Source organism: Simochromis diagramma, unplaced genomic scaffold (genome assembly GCF_900408965.1).
Source record: "Simochromis diagramma unplaced genomic scaffold, fSimDia1.1 OVJJ01000097.1, whole genome shotgun sequence".
Lineage (NCBI taxonomy): Eukaryota > Metazoa > Chordata > Actinopteri > Cichliformes > Cichlidae > Simochromis > Simochromis diagramma.
The window spans coordinates 1,538,117-1,564,441 of record NW_024387319.1 but is presented as its reverse complement, the minus strand read 5'-3'; the positions used below and the strand labels follow the sequence as shown (position 1 = coordinate 1,564,441).

General features: G+C 41.5%; 1 protein-coding gene across 9 annotated transcripts in view; it reads left to right on the top strand.

Annotated features, from left to right (window-relative positions):
- Window positions 1-1,438: 1,438 nt before the first annotated feature.
- The window catches only part of LOC120717260 (zinc finger protein OZF-like), a 50,422-nt gene continuing 25,535 nt past the window's right edge, over window positions 1,439-26,325 (top strand). For 2 of the 9 annotated variants that reach the window (XM_040005184.1, XM_040005181.1), the window contains exons 1-2: window positions 1,439-1,461; window positions 3,894-3,999. In XM_040005184.1, the coding sequence (XP_039861118.1) occupies window positions 3,982-3,999 (18 nt within the window). In that variant the 5' untranslated portion in view covers window positions 1,439-1,461; window positions 3,894-3,981. Of the gene's footprint in view, window positions 1,462-3,893; window positions 4,000-12,074; window positions 12,098-15,198; window positions 15,305-20,251; window positions 21,269-22,556; window positions 23,578-26,325 lie in introns of those variants that run through there. The other 7 variants (XM_040005183.1, XM_040005180.1, XM_040005178.1 and 4 more) reach the window with 6 other exon arrangements.

Sequence of the window (26,325 nt, the reverse complement as noted above, 5' to 3'; positions counted from 1 at the left end):
GGTAGAGGACCCGAGCTTGAAGGATAAACCGCCCGCAGGGGCGAGTGGGAGATTTTTTTTTATATACGATCTTGATCTTTTAACCCTTACCTAACTTGACATTTGTGTATGGACAAGAAATAACGCCCTGAAATGGGGTTTTATTAACATGAGACGTAAGTTTGACGTAAGGTGCTGCTAAGAGTTATAAAACACTAACAAAAGCCATCCCAGTCCCTTTGAAATCAATGATTAAAGAAGACATTGTGCACTCTAAAAATCCTCCTGGACTGAGACAGCTCTGCACAGCTGGTGTTGACTTTGGTGGCAGCAGGTTTAGAGAGATCAGAAATATTTTTGATAACATTTCCATAACCTGGTTAAAGGAAATTATATTCTAAAATAATTTGAGGCTATGGAAGTTAAACTGATACGAAGAAAGTGTATTTTACTTCCCCTTCCCAGTAAAGAAAAACAGGTTAATTTTAAAGTCATAAATGAGATTAACCCAACAGATTAACTGAAATTTAACCCACATGCAAACACCTGTGGATTCTCTGAAAATGACATTGAAAGTTTGGGTCATTTGTTTTTCTATTGTGAATCCGTGCACTCCTTTTGGACTCCTTTTGGACATGTGGAGCTGGCTACAGTCCAGGGGAATTCAGTTACCACATTTGACTGTAGTTAAATTTGGGATGGTTGCTGAGAACCCAAATTTAGACTTGGTGATTGGGACTGTCTTGTTACTGGGAAAGTTTTATTCACAAATGCAGACATTTCAAGCTAAACCATGTGTAAACAGATGGCTGGATGATTTTAAACTCTCGAGTAAGTCGCTGAAACACGTAAATGACGAGAAAAACCCTAAACTTATATTTCTATTCAATAAGTTCTATTTATGTTAAAAGGAGGCCTCCTCTCTACCTGAGATGTGGATCATGATTTCCCTTTCTGTTCACACTGTTTGTGTCTATGTTCTCACATTCTGCATCTTTTTCTTTCTTTCTTTTGTTATTTCTCTTGTTGTAATGCTCAACCGTGTGTATTTAGATGCATGGATAAATAATGGTGCCTTACATGTTTATATTGTTGTTGACAAATAAAGTTCATTTAAAAAAAACAGGCTCGGCCTCTTTTTCGAGTCACGTGTCCAAACAGCATCGAATCAAAGCAGATCAGGAAGAAGGGGGCGGAGCAAAGTGTTTGTGCAGGAGAGGAGTCGAGCAGAGAGAGCTGCTTTTTCATGAAACGGGAGTAAAGTAGTGAACTTAGAGGAGAGAAACAAACTAAAGTATCGATCATAAACCACTACCAACGTCCTGATCGATATCTGCATCGATCTGCCCACCCTTGTCTCCTGGATCGTAGCTGCGATCAGCGTGAACCACGTGGGTCTCTGCTCCCTGATCTGTTTCCTGTGTTTGGAAAGAGTTGCAGCTTCATCGCGGAGTTTCTCTCGGTTTGTGGGCTCATCTAAAGGTAAGCACCGAGCTAACTTTACTGTGAGTTCAGTTCATGTTGAGTTTAGCTCCTGAATGAGGTCTTCTGCTGCTCTCCTCGGTGTCTGTTCACAGTTTATTGTGAACACGTTGAGAGAAGAGTGAGAGAGTGTTTGGAGAAAAACACCAACTAATCATTAGCTCAGCATGCTGGGAGAAGTTGGAGCAGAAAAGTCTTTTCATTGTCCCTGCAGCTGTTTTCCTGCCTGCACCAAACCTCTACAGCAGAGGCATTCAGCTAAATTTTGAGGATGTTCTGTTAGAGAAAATCTTCCCAAGCAGAGGTCCGGGACATCATAATGTCTAACTTGCGTTATGATTGTGATACAGAAGCGGCCTATTTTTTTTTTTTTATCAATATCTGAATGTCTGAACAATAGACTATCAAATAAATGAAAATACAAGTTAAAAACATTTTTTAAATGATTGTGAACACTGAGACACACAGTAGACCTACATTAGATATAAGCTTTCAGTTTAAAATGAATTAGAGAAAATAAAAAACAAAATGCTTAATTTCAGAAAAAGTAGCAGCAGTTTGAGTTTCCCTTTTTCTTTACCTTTCACATCTTGATTAAGAGTCTCAATAAATTTTTACAGACGTCCAGCTTACAGTGACTGGACGTCTGTAAGCTTTTTTAAACGTTTCACCTCTCATCCAAAAGTGGCTTTTTCAGTTCTAAAATCAAATGGTGGAGAGTCCCAGGCATTTAAACCCTTGTGGGGGTCGTCAACTGAAAGGGTCGTCAACCCACTGTTGACCATTGATCTTATCACAAGAGCCAATGTGTGGAAAAATGTGTGTGTCAGCAGGTCCTGAGTGAAACCATTGTGAGACCCTGTTTCACTCTATCATGTGGCTCGGTGCTGTCCCTGTTAAAGAGCCAAGAGCCTTTCTTTCCACTTCCTCCATGTAAAATAAATTGATGGGATTTTTTGCACTAATAAAGTTGTAGAGTGGTAAAGTATTTTGTCTCACATCAGTTATATAGTTGCTGCAAATTTTCAAATATATATAGTGATAAATATTTTTGGCCATGTTGCCCTGGTTGCTTCTGGGGTTTCACCTTGAAGCTTCACAGGTATAGAGATTGACAGACCACGTGACTTTCGCGCATTGCATGCCGGGAACTCGTGGCAAAACAATCCAAGTACCTGCATCAAATGCAAGCATTTGCAGCACCGCAAAACGTTCATTCTTCGGTTCCAATAAATTCTTGCTTTTTCTTTGCCCCCCAAAAAGGTATGTACAAAACGAAGGAGAACAATGCCGGTCCGTACAAAGACAGACTTGATGAAAAGTCAAAGAAAAGATACGAGGAAAAAAATCAAACCAGTGAAAGTGTGAGACCCTTACGAGCACACAGAGGGACAAAATACGTCAGCGTGCTGCCCAACTTTCACCACGCTCATATTTATAATTATACGGTTCTTGGAGTGAGTGCACACACTCATGAAGTTTAGTAACTTCAGGTCACTGCAACAAGCCCAGGTACAGTTTACCGACGGATGGGTACAGGACCTTGAAATGCACCGTGTAGAACGAAAGACCATCGTACGTATCATAAGTTTACCAGTCTCACAAATCGTCGTCATAAATACACATTCGTTAACCGTTTATTAATAGGACCTTTGAGCTCAACGGTAATTAATTAGTAGTGGAAATAATTTCTGGTAGCATCACAGAAATGTAGCAGTGACAATAATACTGTATGCTGTAATCGTACTGGACAATTAGTGATACAAAACAACTGTTTTACCCTGTGAATAAAAGTATATGTTTTTGTCAATGTACCATAATAACAGAAGCGAAACACAATATTGTGTCAGGACAATTCACTATTTATGCACAATAAACAAAGGAGCATAGCGCGACAATTTCTGTTCAGCGCCAGACTTGCTTGTAACCTATATCACCAATTATGTTATGAAAAATGACGCATTAACTACAACAGCAGACTGACCTGTGTGGAAATGCTTGGAGCAGACTAACCTGTGAGCTGGAGTGTTCTGGGATGTTATATTTGGTCTTTGAATGGCTGCAATCCAGTCGCCTCTTTGTTACTTCGGAAACATGGCTCGAACAATTTCTCTTCAACGACGTAATCCGATAACAACCGATCTCTTTACCCGTCGGCTTCCTGTGGCTGTCATGCGACCGGCTATTGCAGTTAATAATACAACAGCTTCTTGACATTTTTGTGTTTCTTTTTATCGCTGTATAACTGATTTCAATTGAAAGCCTGCGTGCGCTAGTACCGCTTGCCACGAGTTCCCAGAATTCTTTGCGGTTTTACCCCTGAATGACGTCACATTTTCAATCTCTTTTGTTGTCACTGAGTGTAGTAATGTTTATTTGCTCTGCTTCTTCTTGTCAGGGATAAAATACATATCTATACTTTTGTGTCCCAGCTGAGTAACAGGAGGAGAAGAGTCTGGTGGAGCAGCAGAGGAACAGTTTCAGCCATTTGGACTCAGCTCAGCCACTACAGAGGAAACGATGACTTCAACACAGGAGGTGAGAAAAATATCTCGGTTACGCTGTTATTGAAACTGTGTGCACAGCTGCATGTTAACAGCAGCTTTATCTTTTCCATCCTGGGCTCCTCCATACATACAGAAGCTACATTCACAAACAAAAACAAAGATCATATTTTATCAGCACACATTGAAAAGTTGGACTCAGAATTGATCACACAGTTAACATTTTTTCTCCTGTGATCAATATTTCTTCAATAATGTAATTTTGATTACAACTCTCATTCTGTAACATGATTGTAATGTGAGACTATCACCAGAAGGTGGTGATAACACACCTACAATGTGTTTGGTGACGTCTATGGTAATAACAAGACCAGACTAAGCAACCTGGTTAAAGTGTCTGGTCAGATTTCAGGGAGGTCTCGGGTCCAGCTTGTGGACGTCTATAACAGGCAGGTGCTGAGGAGGGAAACCTCTGTCATGTTGTGTTCAGATCAGCCTCTAATGACTTTCAGCTGCTCTCATCAGGTCGTTGTTATAAAGAGACATAGATTGTCTTTTGTACCAAGTGCTATTATCATGGTTAATAACACTAAACCGTAAGTGTTGTTGCCATTGCACACTGTACTTTTTTTGGTGATAAAATTTAGGTTGTTTTCTTGGGGCTTATTTTTGTGTTTGTTGTGTTTGTTTGTTTTTATATCTCTGCATGGACAAATCAATCTCCCACTGGGGACAATAAAGTTACCATTGTCTGTGATTCCACTCATGGAGGGAGTTTCAGTTTGTTCCACGACTGCATTTCACTCACCAGCGCTCTAAACTAACTGCACTGGTGCGCCTAACTTTGTTTCTTAGGTGCACCCAAATTACTTGTTCATTTAAAACAAAAAACAAAAATTGCTGTCCATACAGACAATATTGATTTGTAAATGATTAACTAACAATCTTTTCAACACAAAGTTCTTTATCTTTTATCTACAACAAAGATAAGTTACTGAAAAAGTAACTTATCTTAGTGCTTAAAGTGCTTTGGCACTCTTTGGCTTTTTCAGCGTTCAGAGATTGATGGTTCCGTGTCAGAGCTGGCTATGAATTTCAGACGGATCAGGCCTCAACTTAACAGAAAAGTTATCAATAGTTCTTTTCTTATTAAAGCTACATTAACTTCTGTCGGGCCTAGGCCACTCACTAGGGCTGGGTATCATCACTGATTTCTATAATCCATTCGATTCCGATTCACAAGGTCCCGATTTGATACAATTTTGCCTCAGACAGTCAGAAATATTATAATTCTGATCATTTATCAGTACTGATACATGTGTGACTTCATCAGAGGTGTGAGCATCACTGCAGATGTCTTTGTGTCAAAGTAACTGAGGATAAAATAGGGTTATCTGCTTTTTATAGCAGATGACCTTAAAAATATCCTGCAGTCGACCAAAAACTGAAGAAAACCACGAATCAACATATGAACATGACCTGATGCTGCTGCAGTGAAGCAGAGCAAAGTTACAGAGGTTTGATTACAGACACAGCTGAGCGTTTGTAATCTGTCATCATTTTAAAAAGTTTGCATTTGTTTGCTATTAAACAGCAGAAATGAGGCTTTTCTGTCAGAGGTCACTTTTGGAAAACAGGAATCGAACGCCTGGTGGCAGCGGTGCGGCCTAGGACTTTTATGTTTTTTGTTGCACCATTGAGAAATTAAGTCGCATCAGATTGCTCACACTCTGTGACCCTGCTCACTGCCTCTGTTTGTATCTCTGTCACTGCAGGACCAACATGGAGAGAGAAGTCAGCGCTCTCAGGAGGCCGACAAACCTCACAGAAGAAAGGGAGAGAAAAAATACAGCTGTGACGAGTGTGGGAAGGATTTTACTCTATCTGGAAACTTAAAAAAACATCAACTCATCCACAGTGGAGTTAAAGCATTCAGCTGTGATGAGTGTGGAAAGTCTTTTGCCCAGGCTTCAAACTTTAAAAAACACCAAGTCATCCACAGTGGAGTTAAAGCATTCAGCTGTGACATTTGTGGAAAATCTTTTACGCAGTCTTCAAGCTTAAAAACACACCAACTCCTCCACAGTGGAGTCAAAGCGTACAGCTGTGACATTTGTGGAAAAACTTTCAGCCAGTTAGGGTACCGAAATATTCACCTACGCATTCACACTGGACATAATGTTTACTGCTGTGATCAGTGTGGCAAACTGTGTACAACAGATGCACAGTTACAAAGCCACATGTTTAGCCACACTGAGGAGAGACCTTATAAATGTGACCTGTGTGATAAAGTTTTTAAACATCCAAATTACCTCAAATCACACCAACAGATCCACGCCAGAAAGAGACTCTACAAGTGCAGTTACTGTGAGGTATGTATTTTTCTTTTTACAGTTGCAGTTATTTTGAAGTATTGTGTGAATGAAGTTTAATTTCAAAGCTTATTTGAGACATGAAAACTTCATGTACAGAATATTCGGTCAAACTTGCCCGCTGTTGGAAAAAAGTAAAGTTTTAAAAGCTCCTCCCCTTTCTATGTTTCTAACATTCACACTCCAATGGATGCATCGGAGAGCAGCTTGGGGTTAGTGTCTTGTGGCATGCAGAGTGGAGCATCTAGGGGTTTAACAACCAGTCTTCCCATTAAGTAGATTACCTACAAATGAAGACTTAATGTTGTTCAGTAAGCTGAGCGTTATAATGTAAACAGTAAAATGTGGACGTTGGCAGAGCTGCTTTTTATTTCAGGCGACGTTCAGGATAAAGATGTTGAAGGAATTCCCCGACTTACACTGTCATTGTGTCTTTGTTTAGAAGCAGAGCGGCACAGATGGATCCAGTTCTCGACCCTGTCGTCACTGTGGTGGTGGGAAAGCGTTTCGCTGTGACCTTTGTGGAAATACTTTCAGTTATCGAAGGAGCCTAAAAGTGCATCAACGTAGACACACTGGAGACAAAATGAACTACTGCAAAGAATGTGGGAGCGGCTTTCCAACATCAAGTGCATTAAAAAAACATGAACTCTATCACAGTGGGGTTAAAGACCACCTCTGTGACCAGTGTGGGTCATCCTTCACCACTGCAGATCATCTTAAAGATCATAAACGAGTCCACACAGGAGAGAAACCATACAAGTGCAGACACTGTGACAAAACTTTCTCACGTTCATCTGGTTGTAACAGACATGAACGTACACACATCGAAGAGAACTTCAGCTGTGACCAGTGTGACAAGAGCTTCAAGAATTTCACTTCATACTCCAGACACAAACGAGCCCACGCTGCAAATAAACTGTTTCACTGTTACCAATGTGCCAAAACATTCACTTCATTATCTGCTCTGCGCAAACATCAGCGTGATCATGCAGGACTGAAATCACTGGATCACAATGAATCTGCAGAGACAGAAAGATCCTCTCCTGGTTTCAGGGTCAGACTTAAAAACCTTGAGATCAGGCTCCACAGAGTTCAGCTGGAGTCTCCTGTAAAGAGTGCAGCTGATGTCACACTTGGATCTGATGAGGTAGCTCTGATTTCTGGACCTGCAGTGAATAATCCTGGATGTTAAATTTAGAAATACTTTAGAAAAGTATTTTCCCCCTTCCTGATTTTATGTTAACTTAACTTGCTTCAGATCATTAAACAGACTTTTCAAACAGAATGCTTTCATCTATTAAGAGAAAGAAAACAACATATGGCCCTTTATCCACATTTTCTTCTTTTTTCCCTTCGCTGTGTTTCATTCTGTTTCTGTTGTCTGTGTTGATTTGAAGGGCTTTCATTTTAGGATGGATGAGCTGCTTACGTACCTACAGGTACAAGTAAACTCAACTGAACCTGAACGTGTCTGTTGCTTGCTGATGAATGCGACCACACTGACAAGTAGTTCCTACAGTTTGTATTTTTCTTTCATTTCTTAAAGATCGTTTTGCCTGAATGTTGAATCTCTCTCTCGTGGTTTGATCAGTAAATCTCATCCAGCTGGCTGCACTGAGAGAGAACCTGCTATACTGTGCATGTATTCACTTTTCCATTAGATGTTGATGAATTCTTCTTTATTTTGTTGTATCCCTTCATGAACGTATAAAGGAAGTAAAGGTTGAGATAATGCATGGTTTACATCTGAACTATCTAGGGCTGCCTCGATTAGTCACGATAATGTCGACACGTCGTTTGAAGCTTTGTAAGATCCTGAAAGACGCACGAATAAGCAGTAGGATTTAAGAGTGTAATAACGGACTCAAGCAGTGTGGTACAATTTCTTACTCTTAAAACCCCCAAATTATTGTCTAAAATATACAGAACACTTTCTAAAATACAACAGTTTTTACTGCCCTAGGCATAGCCAAGAAAACAGTCCTCATGAACTGGAAAAATATAAATAATCTTAAGTCTAACCAATACAGAAACCATCTAATTGATCACATTAGTCTTGATACAGCCTCTGCCACCACTTTAGATCAATCCCTCTGGGTTACTTCCATCCATCACCTAGTGGCGGTGGAGGGTCGTCCCGTCCCGAGGTCCCGCCTTCGCTACTGTGGTTGATATGGGGGTAGGGATGGGCTTAGGGGGTCTGGAGAGTCCCTAGGGACGTTTTCCCTGAAGCTTAACCTGGGGGTTGTGGTCATGACCTGGTTAGGGGCTCTGGTGGCTCTTGGTTGGTGTTTTCCTTGTGGCTGCGTGCAGCAGGGGTGAGGAATCGTCTTGGCGCTATATAATAATAATAATAGTAACAATGATAATATATTTTATTTATAAAGTGCTTTTCAAGACACCCAAGGATACTGTACAATAGGATAAAACACATAATAGAGCAATGACACAACTAGGGCTGGGCCATATCATACCGTTCACGGTAATACCGGTGTAATGTTGGGCAACGATAAGAAAATCAAATATGGCGATAGAATATGAGTAAAACGCGCATGCGCATCGCCTTTGTTTACATACGCACATGGCGGCGACGCAGAATGAGGAGGGCGAAAGTGGATTGTTGAATGAAACGGATGAATCAGAACTGGTTTGTAAAAATGCTGCAGCTTCACTGGTGTGGAACTGGTTTAGCTTTTGTCCGTCAGATACACAACAAAGCACTACTTTTGGTAGAGCATGCTAGCGGGCCGTCGTTATTACCGTGTTGTTTGGAAAATACGGCACACTTAAAATCAATCCTTTGATTTTTCTGAAAGTCGACAGAGCCCCTTATAATCCCGTGAGCCTTATGTATGAACTCTGGTTGTTTACTGACCTCGAAACGATTTTATGTGCACGGCGCTCGAAAATCTGTCACATGTTTCAGTACGACTTTGCTGAGCTACGAAGCCGCACCGCTTGATGGATTGTGGGAGCGTTACGGCTATTGTAGGCGGAGCCTCGCGGAATGATACGTACTGTGCTTCAACATAATGTTACCGTATTGTGTGTGTATGACCTCGTTTTAAGTTGTGTGGATATTATACATGGTTATGCTGAGGATATGTCGGCCAGTTTCCACTGGAAATGCCTTTTGGTTAAACTGTCAGCGAGGAATTTGCGCTGTTACATTTTTATATAACTTTAATGCACATAAAAAACAGCTGCTTGTTAAGTGAAAATACATTGATGGGTTTTATTTATTTTTTTGCACTAATAAAGTTGTGGAGTTGTAAAGTATTTTGTCTAGTGTCAATTATATCGTCAGTTATATCGTTATCGCAAATTTTCAAATGTATATCTTGATGAATATTATTGGTCATATCGCTCTGCTCTAGACACAATGAAGAACAATAAAACAAAAGCACAAATAAAATGAACAAACAGTGGGTTCACAATGAATATGCAGATTTGAACAGATGGGTTTTGAGTTGAGATTGAAACTGGGGGAGAGAACCAATGTTTCTTATATCTGGGGGTAGAGAGCTCCACAGCCTGGGAGCAGAGCAGCTAAAAGCTCTGCTTCCCATGGTGCTGAGGCGGAAGGAAGGCACACAAAGCTGGATAGTAGAAGAAGATCAACGTGAGCGGGCAGAAAAGGTAAATGGACCGATTCTCATATAGCGCTTTGCTACTCTCCCGGAGTACTCAAAGCACTGTATACAACATGCCTCATTCACCCATTCATTCAAGCACTTCTAAACTCAAGTGCAAACGAATAAACACTCACACTCCGATCAAGTTGGGGTTAGTATCTTGCCCAAGGATATTTGGCATGCAGACTGGAGAAGCCTAGGATCAAACCACCAACCTTCCAATCAGTAGCTGAGCTGCTCTAACACCTGAGCCACAGCCAGGAGAGAGTCTGCTTAGAAGGACAGAGTGAGAGATGGTGTCGAAGGCTGAGCTCAGATCCAAAAGGACGAGAACGGTGAGAAGACCAGAGTCAGCTCTGATTAGAAGATCATTAGTGACTCTAAGTAAAGCAGTTTCTGTGCTGTGACATGAACGAAAACCAGATTGAAATCTCTTGTAGATGTTATTGTTAACCAGGTGTGAATGAAGTATTTTAGAGATGAAGGGTGGATTAGAAATCGGACAGAGGTTGTTAAAGTTGTTAGGATCTAAAGAAGGTTTTGTCAGTATAGAAGTGACTGAAGCAATCTTGAATACGGAGGGAAAGATACCGGTGGTGAGTGAAGAGTGGACGATAGCAGAGATGAGTGGGAGTAAGGAAGAGAGGCAGGATTTCACAAGCACTGTGGGCACAGGGTCAAGATGACACGTGGCAGGCTTTGATCTACATATAAACTCAGAAATATCAGATAAATCAGGGATATGAAAAGTGGAAAACAGCTCAAAATAGAGAAAAGGTTCTGGAGAGGGGGTAGACACAACATTTGAACTGGGTTGCTGGTGGATGTTATTGATTTTTGTAGTCCAGAACAGCATCAAGGAGCTACAGGTTTCAGAAGTGAAGCGTTGGGGGGTTGAATTTGTTTGTTGAGAACTGAAAACAACATCCTTGCGTTACCCTCATAAGAACTGATAATACCTGAGTAGAAACTTTGTTTGGCCTTGTTGATGGAGTCTTTATACTGAAGTACATGGTATTTGTAGATTTCTGCATCAACAGTTAAACCAGATTTCTTGTATCTACGCTGTAGCTGCCGAGCTTTGGCCTTCAATGCTTGGAGGTCAAAATTGGAATTGAATCCCCAACTGCCTCCCTCTTCCCGCTCCACCACACCCACCCACACATGCAGGGCCTTGGGGTGCAGGTGTGTCACCAGGGTGCTGGGGAGGCATCCCCCTATGTCCCTTCTGTGTATTCAGCCTCACCTCTGGTGCCGGTGCCTGCCTATCAATTTTAAATGCATGTAGACATTGAGGGTTCTCGGGAGGGGGACCTGCTGCTCTCTGGCAGGAAGCACCATGCCCCGCCGTGTTTTAAATGCACTTAAAGTTAATGTGTTAATGCTGACGGCACTATTAATAATTAACTAATAATAATAATTAACTAATAATAATCTCCAAAAGTTGATTCTGTTCATCTGGACGTAGTGTTTTCAGTGGGAGAAACGTTTCATCATCATCCAGGTGACTTCTTCAGTCTCAGCTGACTGCAGGTTTCCCCAGTAAACAGTACATTTGCATAATGACTGAAACCAGCCCACTGAAGGAACAATGGGCTGGGAGGTCAGTTCCTTAATCATGATTATGCAAATTCTCATGACCATTGATCAACAACCACTGATCAAAGCCCAATGATCAATGGCCATGAGTACCATTCACAGAGAGTTGATCAATCAACTAAAAACGCTACGTCCAGATGAACAGAATCAACTTTTCGAGATCTTCATATGACGCTTCTCTTTCTCGCTGTCTGTCAGTCACGTGATCACAGTAACGAATCACAGCAGAGCAGCAAAGAGTGTGCGTGTGTGCAGGAGAGGAGCCGAGCAGAGAGAGGTGTTTTTACGTGAAACGGGAGAAAAGTAGTGAACTTAGAGGAGAGAAACAAACTAAAGTATCGATCATAAACCACTACCAACGTCCTGATCGATATCTGCATCGATCTGCCCACCCTTGTCTCCTGGATCGTAGCTGAGATCAGCGTGAACCACGTGGGTCTCTGCTCCCTGATCTGTTTCCTGTGTTTGGAAAGAGTTGCAGCTTCATCGCGGAGTTTCTCTCGGTTTGTGGGCTCATCTAAAGGTAAGCACCGAGCTAACTTTACTGTGAGTTCAGTTCATGTTGAGTTTAGCTCCTGAATGAGGTCTTCTGCTGCTCTCCTCGGTGTCTGTTCACAGTTTATTGTGAACACGTTGAGAGAAGAGTGAGAGAGTGTTTGGAGAAAAACACCAACTAACCATTAGCTCAGCATGCTGGGAGAAGTTGGAGCAGAAAAGTCTTTTCATTGTCCCTGCAGCTGTTTTTCTGCCTGCACCAAACTAGGGGTGGGTTTTTATACTCGATTTATCGATTAAAATTTATTCTGGCTTGGATAACGTGAAATCGATTCATTAAAATCCTGAATCTATGTTTTTAATATAAATTTATTTTGCCCGAAATGCCAGAATCTCTGGTGAAAGATCACAAAATTTCAATAACCACCAAACAGCTAAAACAATAAATGATAAATAAATAAATAAATGAGAGCAGGAACACGGATTCTGCACAAAGACGTAAACACAAAGGGCGGACCCGCGGATCAGGATCAGGATCAGTGTGACGTCGCCTTTCTCACCTGACGGCACGGACACGGTCGGCGCTGATTCTGATCTGTCGGCGGGTCCGCGCTTTGTGTTCACGCTCTTTTTGCGCCGATTCTAAAGCTGTTAGTTTGATCTCTCACCAAACAACAAAAATAAAACTGACTGAACCAGCAGCAAAGGAAGATCCAAACTACGCTTCACATAAACATCGTCATGAATTCACTCTGACTTTTACTGTTTTGCTTCCACCAGGATAAAGTCACACTGCATGCACAGCTCTCTCTCTCTCTCTCTCTCCTGCATTATTTGCTTGCTTGTTACGCACAAGTCTACCGTTATTTGCAGCCTGTCGGCCGCTGTTTTTTTTCCGTTTACATACTTCTGAAAAGAAAACCTAATTCATGCCGTTCAATACTGAACAAATTTAAACTTTTTAAAATTATGCAAAATGCAAAACGCCGTGTCTCTAATAAAACCGCTGTAACGTCAGAGGTGACGTTCATATGTTCATTAAAGGTTTTCTTTCGTTTTTGACGTACTGCAGAATATTTTTATAAACTCCCAGAACAGGAAAACCTTCATGTTTTTCTGTGTTTTATCTTCAGCTACTTTGACACAAAGGCCTCTGCTGTGATGCTCACACCTTTGATAAAGTCTTGCGTGTGTCAGCTTCCTTTTTATAGATACAAAAATATGTAAATGTACTGATCTGAATTATAATATTTCTGACTGTCAAAATTTCCCAGATTCAAATCGAATCGAATTTAATCAAATCGTGGATCGAATCGATTCTAGAAATCAGTGACGATACCCAGCCCTACACCAAACCTCTACAGCCTCATTTCTATTTGAAGTGATAACAGGAAGTCAGAGCGATCTGCTGCAGTATCAGGGTCACTATAACTTTATTGTCCAGCTGCTGCGGATGAACACATGAGAGGAAGTGAACTCCTACAAAGTCTCATTTCAACGAGTGTGGCTGCTGTAAAGTGATGCACAGGAAGATGTTAACAAAAACTAATGAAACAGATGAAAGTAAACAGTGTTCATATTTGAAAGCACAGAGAATAAAAATATATTGTGGTGGTTAATGTGCAGCTCTTGGTGATTTGGGAGAAGAAGAATGTTTTTATCGTGTTGTGGATTGAATGTTGGGCTTTATTTAGTTTTGTGTACAGAAGACAGAAGTTTTTCTACTTGTGGTTTATGATGGAGACTCTGAGTCTGGTCCGGCTGTTTTACCAAACCATGATTTATTTATGTAGCACTTTGAAAACAACACATGGCTTTGTGAGGGTTCTGTTTCTTGAAGAATCTATTTAAATCTCTCATGTATGGAGAGAGGACCCATGGAGGGTGGAGAAACTGTCATGTGGTGATCAGGTCCAGGCCCATGTTTTATAATGACGGGGGTGGGGTGCTAAGCTGTGGAAAGTCTTGGGTGGGGGAGTAACAGGTCATTGTTGGTAGAATCCGCAGCAGGAGCTGTTCAGCTGTGAATGGTTGGTGCAGTGGGGTCTTTAGGTTTGTGGTTGGTTCACCGTCTGATTGTTTTCCAGACAGAAGCAGAGTCATTAGCTGAAAACAGGTTTTGGAGTTTAGCCTCACTAAAGCTGAACTTTGCAACTGTCTCTGTCCCCACTCTGAAACACTTCCTGCCATGAAGTTCTGATGAAGCACCAAACTGCAGTTACTCAGTCAGTGGAGGTTCAGTAGTGCAGTTTCTCACCACTGTTAACTGGAGGCTGACACACTGACTGAAGACATTTAGTCTGAGTAGATTTGAACTTTCCTTCTTCATTGTTTCCATCTTGCTTTGACTGCAGCTGTAACAACACTGATTCCAGCAGGATTTGTAAAAAGCATTTTGACAGACACACAAAGCTGGACAGCTTTTGTTCTGAGTCCAAGATCTTAGAAAGAAAGTGACTGGACGTCTGTAAGCTTTCTTAAACGTTTCACCTCTCATCCAAAAGTGGCTTTTTCAGTTCTAAAATCAAATGGTGGAGAGTCCCAGGCATTTAAACCCTTGTGGGGGTCGTCAACTGAAAGGGTCGTCAACCCACTGTTGACCATTGATCTTATCACAAGAGCCAATGTGTGGAAAAATGTGTGTGTCAGCAGGTCCTGAGTGAAACCATTGTGAGACCCTGTTTCACTCTATCATGTGGCTCGGTGCTGTCCCTGTTAAAGAGCCAAGAGCCTTTCTTTCCACTTCCTCCATGTAAAGTTTGGCTACAATGGGACACACTGGGGAGCTCACAGCACATCCATGTTTGTGTCTGTAGAAACCCTCGTTGTATTTAAAATATGTGAGTTTGTGCTGCTACCAATGAGTCTGAGTGGGACTCCTTCTTTGTGTGTCTATGGAAGTCCATATATACAGGGTGCAGCATCCACCGGGTAAAGGTGGTGGTATGCAGGGAGCTCAGTGGCTTTTTTCAAGTTCTTGTAGGCAGCTGATGACTTTCTTTTTGTAGCTGCTTCTGGGGTTTCACCTTGAAGCTTCATAGGTATTGTTGTCACTGAGTGTAGTAATGTTTATTTGCTCTGCTTCTTCTTGTCAGGGATAAAATACATATCTATACTTTTGTGTCCCAGCTGAGTAACAGGAGGAGAAGAGTCTGGTGGAGCAGCAGAGGAACAGTTTCAGCCATTTGGACTCAGCTCAGCCACTACAGAGGAAACCATGACTTCAACACAGGAGGTGAGAAAAATATCTCAGTTACATCTATGGCTGTGCAACATGATGAAATGCATATTAGATGAACGATATAAAAACATCTATCATTTCATATTATACACTATCATTTGCTTCGTTGTTTCCCAAAATACACTGTTTATGGCAGTGTTTTTGTTTTCTCTTCAACACCTTGTCGAGCACTTTATTCCTAAATGAGGGGCTCCCTCTGTAGCACGGACATGATTTGATTCTGAAAAGTGTGACAGAAACCAGAAAACTGTACTATGCAAATTATGCCGCAAACCGGTCCCCACCACAGACTCAAACACGGCAAAACTCTTCAACCACCTACGCAAGAATCACGTGAAAGAGAGAGTTTATGGGTGAGACGCAAAAAAGAGCCAATTAACAGAAGTCTAAGGTGGACACACCACACACAATGTTTGTGCTCACAAGTCAGGCTTTATTGCCAACTTTCACATGGACAGTTACACAGTCTCTGTTCAGAGCTGGTCTCGGCACACACCTCTCCACTGGTCTGCTGCTTCACTATTAACAGGAGAGACTGGTGTTAGTCCAATCGCCACCACCTGTGGCCTCACCTGGCGCGCCCCCGAGCTTACTGTGTCACCCCTCCCCTGCATCTGAGCCAGGGAAACTCCTCCCTCACAAGCAGCTTTATTTTCTCCATCCTGGGCTTATCACATGGTCTTACTGAGAGGTGATGCGAACCGCGACTTTTCCTCAGTCGTGGTTTCTCAGCAGCTGTTTGACCATAAAGGCCTGATTCCCACAGTCTCCTCTGAACAGTTGATGTAGAGATGTGTCTGCTACTGGAGCTCTAATCTGAGCTGCTGCTAACTAATGATTTCTGAGTCTGGTGATTCGGATGAATGTATCCTCAGCAGTAGAGGGACTCTTGGTCTTTCTTTCCTGGGGCGTCCTCATGTGAGCCAGTTTCATTGTAGCGCTTTATAGGTTTTGTGGCTGCACTTGGGGACACATTTAAAGTTTTAGCAATTATCCGAACTGACTGAGCTTCATTTCTTAAAATATGATGGACTGTTGTTTCTCTTTACTTAGCTGATTGGTTCTAATATGAATTCTGACAGTTGTCTGTGCACCAACCTGACTGCTGCACACAACTGATGGTCCCATTTCCATTAAGAAGGCAAGAAATTCTGAAAATACAGCCTGACAGGCACACCTGTGAAGAGAAAACCATTTCAGGCGACTACATCATGATGCTCGTTGAGAGAAGGCCGAAGGTTTGCAGCAAAGCAAAGGGTGGCTACTTAGAGCATGTAAAATATTTAGAGTTATGTCAGTGAATTTGCATGAGTTACTTTCCAAGCCATGCTTGTTCAGAGATCCATGGTTGATATTGCCAAGCCTGCTCTTCCAGCTAAGTCTGGTCTATTGACTGTTCTTGTGTTGTGCTTATTGTTTCCCCACTTTTTGCTTAGCAAAACCATTTTGAATAATTTCATTTTATTATTTCATTTTCTGTTTTCATAGTATTATCAGTGTTTTACCAAGCTAATCTACATGCCTCTAATATAGATACATTGTTCCATGTCCTTTTAACCCAAGAACAAACACTGTTGGTTAGTTGTCATGGACGTGATCCTTTACAAGCTATCTAAAAAAAAAGTTTATTGATTTATTTTTGCCTGTTTGGCACTGTAGAAATGTGTCTGTGAAGGTTCTCAGTCATCTAGGTCATCGTAGTCTAAGGAGCTTGGAAAAGAAAAGCATTTGGACTTCTTTAAGTTGCTTGAAGATGTTTCACCTCTCATCCGAGAATTATTCAGATTCTGATTCTTAGACCACTGTAGCAATCAGAATTATTATCTGAAGACCAAGAAAAATGTCCAACAGGTTTATGGCTTTGCCGTACTGGTCCACTTGATTGATCTTTATCATTGTTATTATTTATTTATTTATTTATTTATTTATTTACTGTTAAGTTATTCCAAACAGAACAGACATGACTGGGGGATAGGAAAGGGAAAGACGTAGACAAGGGAAGTTCAAGAAAAGGCAAGGGAAAGAAAAACAGGGAAGAGGGACAGTGAGGAAAGACATCAAAAATCTGCCAGATCATGCTGGAAAAAGATGAGAAGAAAACAAGCAAAAAGAGAACAACACAGTAGGGAGACCACAGCAATAGCCTAGATAGCTATAACAGTAAATACTAAATATTGAATGTTATTGTGCAGCACGCAAGACCGAAAGCATACGGTGCGCTTTTAGGCAGTAGACAAGGAAGATATAGTTTGTGTCTGTGAGCACCCGTGTCTGCACCCGTGTCTGCACCCGTGTCTGCACCCGTGTCTGCACCCGTGTGCACACAGGTATGGACACCTGTGTTTATATTCAAAAGATTTCTCCATGTAACTATCTGATAGTGGCTGTGGGGAGCCATAGCCCTGCCCCCCAGGACATGAAGCAGGCATGGAAGAGTTCCAGGACCCAGACATCTAGAGGCCCCCTCAGAGCGTGAGAGCCCAAGGAGGACCTCGGGATGGGCAGCCGTGCCACCCTCCTAGTGAAGAGCCCCAGACAGGGGCTCACCCAGCTGCCACAGTGCAAAAGCTACAGTGTGCTGCAGTGACGTGCCCACAGGCTCCGCAAGCAACCAGCTGCACCAGAGCCCTGGGCCCAGAGGTCCGAGGGGCCGCCCACCCGACCAAGGGGCCCGACCGAGCCAGGGGAACCAGGTCCCGCTAAGCAGCCACCAGGAGTGAGCCAGTTCATACCTGAGTGCTGTTGTGTTCAGAATTTTTGGAAGAAATCTCAGGAGAAAGGTCTGTCTTTTAAAAAATGATTTACTTTGCTTTTGGCAGTTGAAATTACAAATTTACACAGCGCTGTGGACCTCTATGTGAACCAGCAGCATGTTTCACAAAAAGGATGACCCCCAAGCGGTCTGTACAGTATTATATAGTGAGACAAAAGCATGGAATATAGCAGCTATCTTCCTCCCGCACGGACGTGGCAGTCTTGGTGTCTGTTGTGAAGCATCCTCGTATCTCCTCGTCCTTGTCTGGTATCCGCTCCCTCCTCTGAAAGAGACAGAAAAGGAAAACACTTCCCTGCCTATGTCTGTGAAGGTTCTCAGTCATCCAGGTCATCGTAGTCTAAGGAGCTTGCAAAGAAAAGCGTCTGGACTTCTTTAAGTTGCTTGAAGACGTTTCACCTCTCATCCGAGAAGCTTCTTCAGTTCTAAGGTCAAACGGTGGAGAGTCCCAGATATAAGCCTAGTGTGAGTGTCCCCCCACAGAGGGACAAAAGGACCCCCTGATGCACCGGGATGTCATTTCTCCAAGCATGACATCCCGGTGCATTTCAGACCCAGCAACACGCTCAGACACAAACTGGTTCACCCGAAAGACAAAACGCCAAAACACAGACTTAACAATGTGGTGTATGCTGTACAGTGCAGCGAGGAATGCCCAGACCTCTACATCGGAGAGACCAAACAGCCACTTCACAAGCACATGGCACAACACAGAAGAGCCACCTCCACAGGACAAGACTCAGCATGTCCATCTGCATCTTAAGGATAAAGGTCACTCTTTCGAGGATGCCAATGTTCACATTTTGGACAGAGAGGACAGATGGTTTGAAAGAGGAGTGAAAGAAGCCATCTATGTCCACTGTGAGCGACCATCTTTGAACAGAGGCGGTGGTTTACGACACCAACTCTCTGCCATCTATAATCCAGTTTTGAGTTCCTTCCCAGACGCCTTAACGCCCACTCACATCCTGGGCCACCTGACCTCAGGAAATCACATGATAAGGTGGGGCCAGGTTTCACAATGAACCCACCCTGAAACTCTGGCTGATTGGGACCCACACCCAGTTTCACACCTTGGCTCAGGCGATTAGAGGATCATCAGGGGGTCCTTTTGTCCCTCTGTGGGGGGAAAACTCCCACTGGGTTTAAATCTGGGACTCTCCACCATTTGACCTTAGAAGTGAAGAAGCTTCTCGGATGAGAGGTGAAACGTCTTCAAGTAACTTAAAGAAGTCCAGACGCTTTTCTTCGCAAGCTCCTTTGACCACTAAGAATATATATTTATTCCGTAACAGACTCTTAAGTCCCCATCCCACGCCCCCCTATCCTGGAATCATCTCTCACCCCCGTTGCTTGTCATGTGCATTCATGGTGTTGTGATGTGGAGATGTCTGTGCTGAGGAGTTGGTTTTGTTTTTTTGGTTTTTTTTGGGGGGGGAGGGGGTTCTGTCCTCACACTGACCTCCCACAAGGAGCCCAGTATGAATAGAGGTCTTCCTTTTTCTCTCTCCTCCACTTGCCCATTGTATTGTACACTTCATTGTTTTTCCAATTACTACCTGTAAATGGTAAAATGGTAAATGGTAAATGGCCTGCATTTGTATAGCGCTTTACTCAGTCCCTAAGGACCCCAAAGCACTTCACACTACATTCAGTCATTCATCCATTCACACACACATTCACACACTGGCAATGGCAAGCTACATTGTAGCCACAGCTGCCCTGGGGCGCACTGACAGAGGCCTACCTGTCTCCGATCTCTCTTCCCATGTGATGTCAGTGGGATCCAAACTTTGCATGTGACAAATAAAGGACTCACTCACTCACAAGCATTCCCACCCTCATACATACATATATACATATACAAATACTGAAGACAAATAGAAATGAACACTGTACACACACTCGCACTCCCCAAACATACTCTATACCCCCGGGTCCAGGTACAATCACCCAAGAGGGGCAATCCGCCCACAGACCCAGAGTAATTTTTTTTCTATCCCTTTGACCTGCTTAGTTCGACCAGTAGGTGGAAGTCAGATAAATAAGGCATTTTGTGACACTCCAGCTAGGTTTAAAACTAGAATTAATGGATGAAGTTTGAAGATTTAGTTTGTTCCTCGACTGCATTTCACTCACTGCCTCTGTTTGTATCTCTGTCACTGCAGGACCAACATGGAGCTAAACGTCAGCGCTCTCAGGTGGCCAACAAATCTCACAGAAGAAAGAGAGAGAGAAAATACAGCTGTGATGAGTGTGGGAAATCATTTACTGAGTCTAGTCACTTAAAAAAACACCAACTAATTCACACTGGAGAGAGACCATTCAGTTGTGATGTGTGTGGAAAAAGTTTTACTCAGTCTGGAAACTTAAAAATACACAAACATATTCACAGTGGATTAAAACCATTCAATTGTGATCAATGCGGGAAAAATTTTACTGGGAAAGATGGCTTAGGAAAGCATAAGCGCATCCACAGTGGAGTTAAACCATTCAGCTGTGATGAATGTGAAAAGAGTTTTCTCCGGAAATCTGACTTAGAAAAGCATAAGCGCATCCACAGTGGAGTTAGACCATATACCTGTGCTCAGTGTGGGAAATCATTTACTGAGTCTGGTCACTTAAAAACACACCAACTCATTCACACTGGACTTAAACCATTTACTTGTGATCAATGTGGGAATAGTTTTACCCGGAGAGAAGTCTTGGAAAAGCATAAGCTCATTCACAGTGGAGTTAAACCATACAGCTGTGATCAATGTGGGAAGAGTTTTACCCGGAAAGATGGCTTGGAAAAGCATAAGCTTATCCACAGTGGAATTAAAGCATACAGCTGTGAACAGTGTGGGAAATCTTTTACTTGCAACAGCAACTTACGGGTGCACCAAGTTACCCATTCTGGAAATAAGCCATACAGCTGTGACTTTTGTGGAAAAATGTTCAGCCTGATAGATAGTCGAAATAAACACCAGCGCATTCACACTGGACAGGATGTGTACTGCTGTGATCAGTGCGGCAAACCGTTTGTTAAGTACAGCCAATTACAAAAACATATGCTTACCCACACTGAGGAGAGACCGTATAAATGTGACCTGTGTGACAAGGCTTTTAAATCTCCATATTGCCTGGGCATCCACCAACAAATGCACACTAGAAAGAAAATCTACAAGTGCAGTTACTGCGAGGTATGTATTTCTTATCTTATAATTTTATATACATGCTTCCACAGGAGACCTGGCAAGTGGGGCTTTCAAAACAATCACATCTGAACTTATTCTTACTTATGAAATTGTTTGCTAGTTTTACCCAGCATGATGGTCAGTATAATTTTATAATAGACTCTTATTTGCTGGGCAGTCTGGGTAGGGAACACAGGGTTATATGGTAGAAATAAACCCGAAACTTCACTGGATGTTTTTGGCTGAAGCATCCTTCTTGTAAACTTCTGCCTCTGCAAATACTGCAGCTGAAACCGTTAATGATCCTGCCACAGGTTTCTATTGAAACCTCTGAACAGCAAGTGAGTTTGAGTTTTTAAGGAAGAATGAGAACAGCACAATGATTATGAAACATTAGACAACATCATTGTTTTTCATTGAAAATAAAAACAAAAATTTGTTTTTATCTCAATTTATTTTCAGTGTAATATAAGGCTGAAACTGCAATTTAGTTTAAAATTAAATGCCCATCTCTAACTGTGTCATCTTGCATTGACTAACTGAGCAACTACAGTGTTAACATTAGTGTTAGCTCAGTAACAGATTGTTTTGTTTTGTTTTGTTTTTTTGTAGTACAATACCATTAGCGTTACTGTAGTGTTAAACAATATTATTCTAGTGTTATGGTCTACCTCCTGAACTACAGCCACCCCAGAAAGCACTTTAGCTTAGAAAAAGTGTTTGTATTGATGAGTGTGAATGTGTGAATAAGACATGCTGTATGAAGCACTTTTCTACTCTACCTGAGCACTCAAGGTGCTATATAAAAACCAGTCCATTTTACTTGCATTCACTAACTGAACAACAGGAGGTTCATCTAACTAAAACCAATCAGTGCGTCCACCTGACTGCCTAAAAATTACTGATTTTTAATAGTCTAATTTTATTTATGTCCTCAACTTATGGTGAGAGTGTGCTTGCAGCCAGAGTGCCGGTGCTTGTTGCTGTTCCTCTTCATCAAATACATTCATCTGCATTTGACATGGAATGACATGAATTAAAAAGTGTGAAATTTCATGCACCACATGTAGCTATTGTACATTAAAATATATCGGATACTTTAAGTGGATCGTTGGTAACGTTTTTCAGAAGAAAAAAGGAAGCCTTATTATATCCCAGTAATCTGTATGTTACAATGTAAACATTAAATAGTAATTAAACGTTGGCAGAGATGCTCTTTATTTCAGGTCAGGATAAAAGAATAAAAATGTTGAAAGAATTCCCTGACTTACTCTGTCTTTGTGTCTTTGTTTAGAAGCAGAGCGACACAGATGGATCCAGTTCTCAACCCTGTCGTCACTGTGGTGGTGGGAAAGACTTTCGATGTGACCTTTGTGGAAAAACTTTCAGTTGGCAACAGAGCCTAAAATTACATCAACGTATACACACTGGAGAGAAACTGAACTACTGCAAAGAATGTGGGAGTGTCTTCACCACAGCAACTGCATTAAAAAAACATGAAGTCATCCACAGTGGGGTTAAAAAGCATGTGTGTGACCAGTGTGGGTCATCCTTCACCACTGCAGGTGAGCTTAAAGAGCATAAACGAGTCCACACAGGAGAGAAACCATACAAGTGCAGACACTGTGACAAAAGCTTCTCACTGTCATGGAGTCGTAACAAACATGAACTTACACACATTGAAGGGAACTTCATCTGTGACCAGTGTGACAAGAGCTTCAGGAATCTCAGTTCATACTCCAAACACAAACGAGCCCACGCTGCAAATAAACAGTTTCACTGTTACCAATGTGCAAAAACATTCACTTCATTATCTGCTCTGTGCAAACATCAGCGTGATCATGACAATGGCTGAAATCATTCTTATCATTGGATCATAATGAATCTGAAGAGACAGACAGTTCTGTTGCATTTGAGAAGTTTGATGTGAAAGCTGCTGTAATTTCTGCTGGAATCCCTCATCTGTTATACATCAGGTTTCTCTCAATTTTCTTGTTTTCTTTAATGTTTATTTGAATTGTAATGCTTAAAAATATCCTTATTACATTAAAATCTTTCCTCCACTTGGAAACAGTGCTATTTAGTTGTAGTTATAGTATGGTAGTAGTATAATTAAAGAAATGTCTGACTTATCTATTAATTGTCTATGTATCACAGACATTCAAGCTGACAGTAGTTTAACCATTACTTAAGAAGTCACCCCAGGACTCAGCTTGAAAACGAAAAACTCCCTGAAAAGCCTTCAGCTAATCCAAAATGCTGCAGCAAGAGTCCTGACAGGGACTAGAAAGAGAGCAGATTTCTCCTGTTTTGGCTTCCTGTTAAATCCAGAATTGAATTCAAAATCCTGCTCCTCACATACAAGGTCTTAAATAATCAGGCCCCATCTTATCTTAATGACCTTGTAGTACCATATCACCCTATTAGAGCACTTCGCTCTCACACTGCAGGCCTACTTGTTGTTCCTTGAGTATTTAAAAGTAGAATGGGTCAGTTTTTGGGCCTCTATTTTAATTGCAGTCCAAAGATGCTTTCTGTTACTGTGGTCCTGTCACCTGCTGACTTGACATCTGTTACATCTTTGTATACATTAAAAACAGACTCCAGACCTTTTTATTCATTGGTGGTGTTGTTAGGTTTAGTTTAGTGCTGTTTGCTGATTTCAAAGTATTGTAAACCTTAACAGGTTTTTATGTCTTTAGCTTCTGTGTTAAGAATATTTAGTTTACATGTAATGAAATGTGTGATATAAATAAAATTGCCATTTTCAGGAACGTCTTAATTCTTCAAGGCACAGATTTAACAAGTTACAGATACATTCCTCATAACTAGGGATGTAAGAAAATATCAATACATTGTGATACTAACCCCGGTACTTTTTCAGTAACTTGTAATCTAAGTACTATTTCTATCGTTACAATGGTGTTACAGTTATTAAGACTACAATGTGGTGCTGACGCTTTACGTTTTTTCAACACGCTGACGCTTGAAACTGTCTTTAGCTTTCTGGGAGTTGGGAGGAGCGAAACAATCGCACAAGTGCAGCTGATTGGCTCAGGCAGAATGAAGTAGTCATGGTAAACCAATCACATGACCAATTTAAGATGACATAGCAACAAGATGATGTATCAACCCAAGATAACCCTGATTCCCCCATTTTTGTGCTAAAAGTGTTGTGTCGACTTCAAACCATAAATCAGTTTTTAAATTGTGTTGATAGGCCAAGAAAAACCAGAGTTATAAAAAAATTATCAGCAATGTTTTTCCCAGAATACTATCGTTGTTTTTTGACCAATCAAAAATGATATGACAACATGTCGGGGGGGGAAAGCCATGTTGGACTCTGTAGTTTTCTCTGGTCCTCTCTCCAATCAGTCCAGGAGTGACTTGTTTAGCTGCATGTCCACCTTCTTCAAATCCAACAAAAGTGGCGTCAAACGTTTGTGCTGCAAAAACTTTCATTTGTGCTGCTTCTGTTTTAAAGATATTAATGAAAAGGTAAAGATCAAAAGGTCAACAAGCCACTCCACATTACACGAGCCAAACAAAATTAATGTCATACATTTGTGCTGCAAACATTTTTCCTTTGTGCCGCTATCATTTTAAAATTATTAATAATTTTAATAATTTTTCATGATTCACAAAGTAAAAGTAAAACAATATAGCAGTTAAGATAAAGCATTCTTTCTGTTGGAGAAAAATGTTCATTTGCTGGTAACAAAATGCAAACTATCAGAACAATGTAGGCATGTTTCCTGTTAGAAAAGATAAATGCATAGAACTGTCTGAGCCTCTTAAGTTTAATACAATAACTGAAAAATAACAGCTATTTCCATCATCTAACTCACAAAATAAAAAAGGACTTTCTTTCGTGAATTCTTGCCATCATTCCTTTGTGTAGAGCACAGCTTGAGAACATATGCTGGTGTTTTCAGATGCTATGGTTATAGTCTAAGTAAGGAGCGAAAGCATAGCCATGGTTCATACTTGCTGTGTGCTCGGCTGCAATGTTCGATCTTACGACCGGCACGGGAATAAGTTTGGATTGTCTTTTTATGCTTTTCCAACCTGGAAGCAACATGAAGGAGCTCATGTATCGGATATTACCAAACGAAGGCGTCTAGCCTGGATAGCAGCCGTGAGACCAGCTGATATCAAGTTCTGTTACGTCTCCAGATATCAGCTGGTGTGCTCAAGACATTTTCATTCCGGTAAGTTCTAAATATGTTCACATCACACTTTATAGCTGAATAATATTATCGTTGGTGGTCTCGGAAGTTATAGAAATTGCGATCAAACATCGAATGGAGTGACTTTGCAGACATATGTGCTATGTAAAGATTCGCAGGAGGAGACAGGGAGGACACAAATTGGCGTTAATAATTTGCCCGATTATCAATGTGTTAATTTGCATCTACTTTACAATTATGGGCACATAATATGATAACGATATTTTAGCAGTTTAATGATAAATGTATAACATTAATTATGGTGGGGGTGGAAAATGGCTATTTCACTCGATGCACTCCAGCTGACTTACCTTGGTATGAATGATGACATACTCAGAGTTTGGCGGCTTGAAAATAGCCAAATCTTGCACCCAGCCATTTGTAAATTGGATATGCGCCTCCAGTGACTTGTAATTACGAAACTGGTTCGCAGTGTAAGCGCTTACTCCACAAACAAGATAGGTGAAGATATCGGGGTAGGACAGTGGCGGTAAGTCGTCTGGGTCTTTACTCCACTGCCGTATTTCATATGGGTCCAGATTTGCGATGCACTCTATTTTTTTTCAAATACCGCTGCTTCGCCTCTGGACGCAATCGGTCTCTATACCGTCCGTTTTCTTTTGAGCTGCTTTTAAGCATGTTTCTTGTCGTCGTTGCCGTTCCAACAGTGAGTTTGTTTGGATTGTAGACCCCGAAAATGGCGCCGCGCTCCCACAATGCAGGTATATTACAGTGGCCCCCTTGAACTTTTCCACTTTGAAGCAAGGGATTTCACAAGCTGGAATACTTTATTCTCCTCTGAGCTATTCAACGTGTTTTGAGCAGAGAGACTGT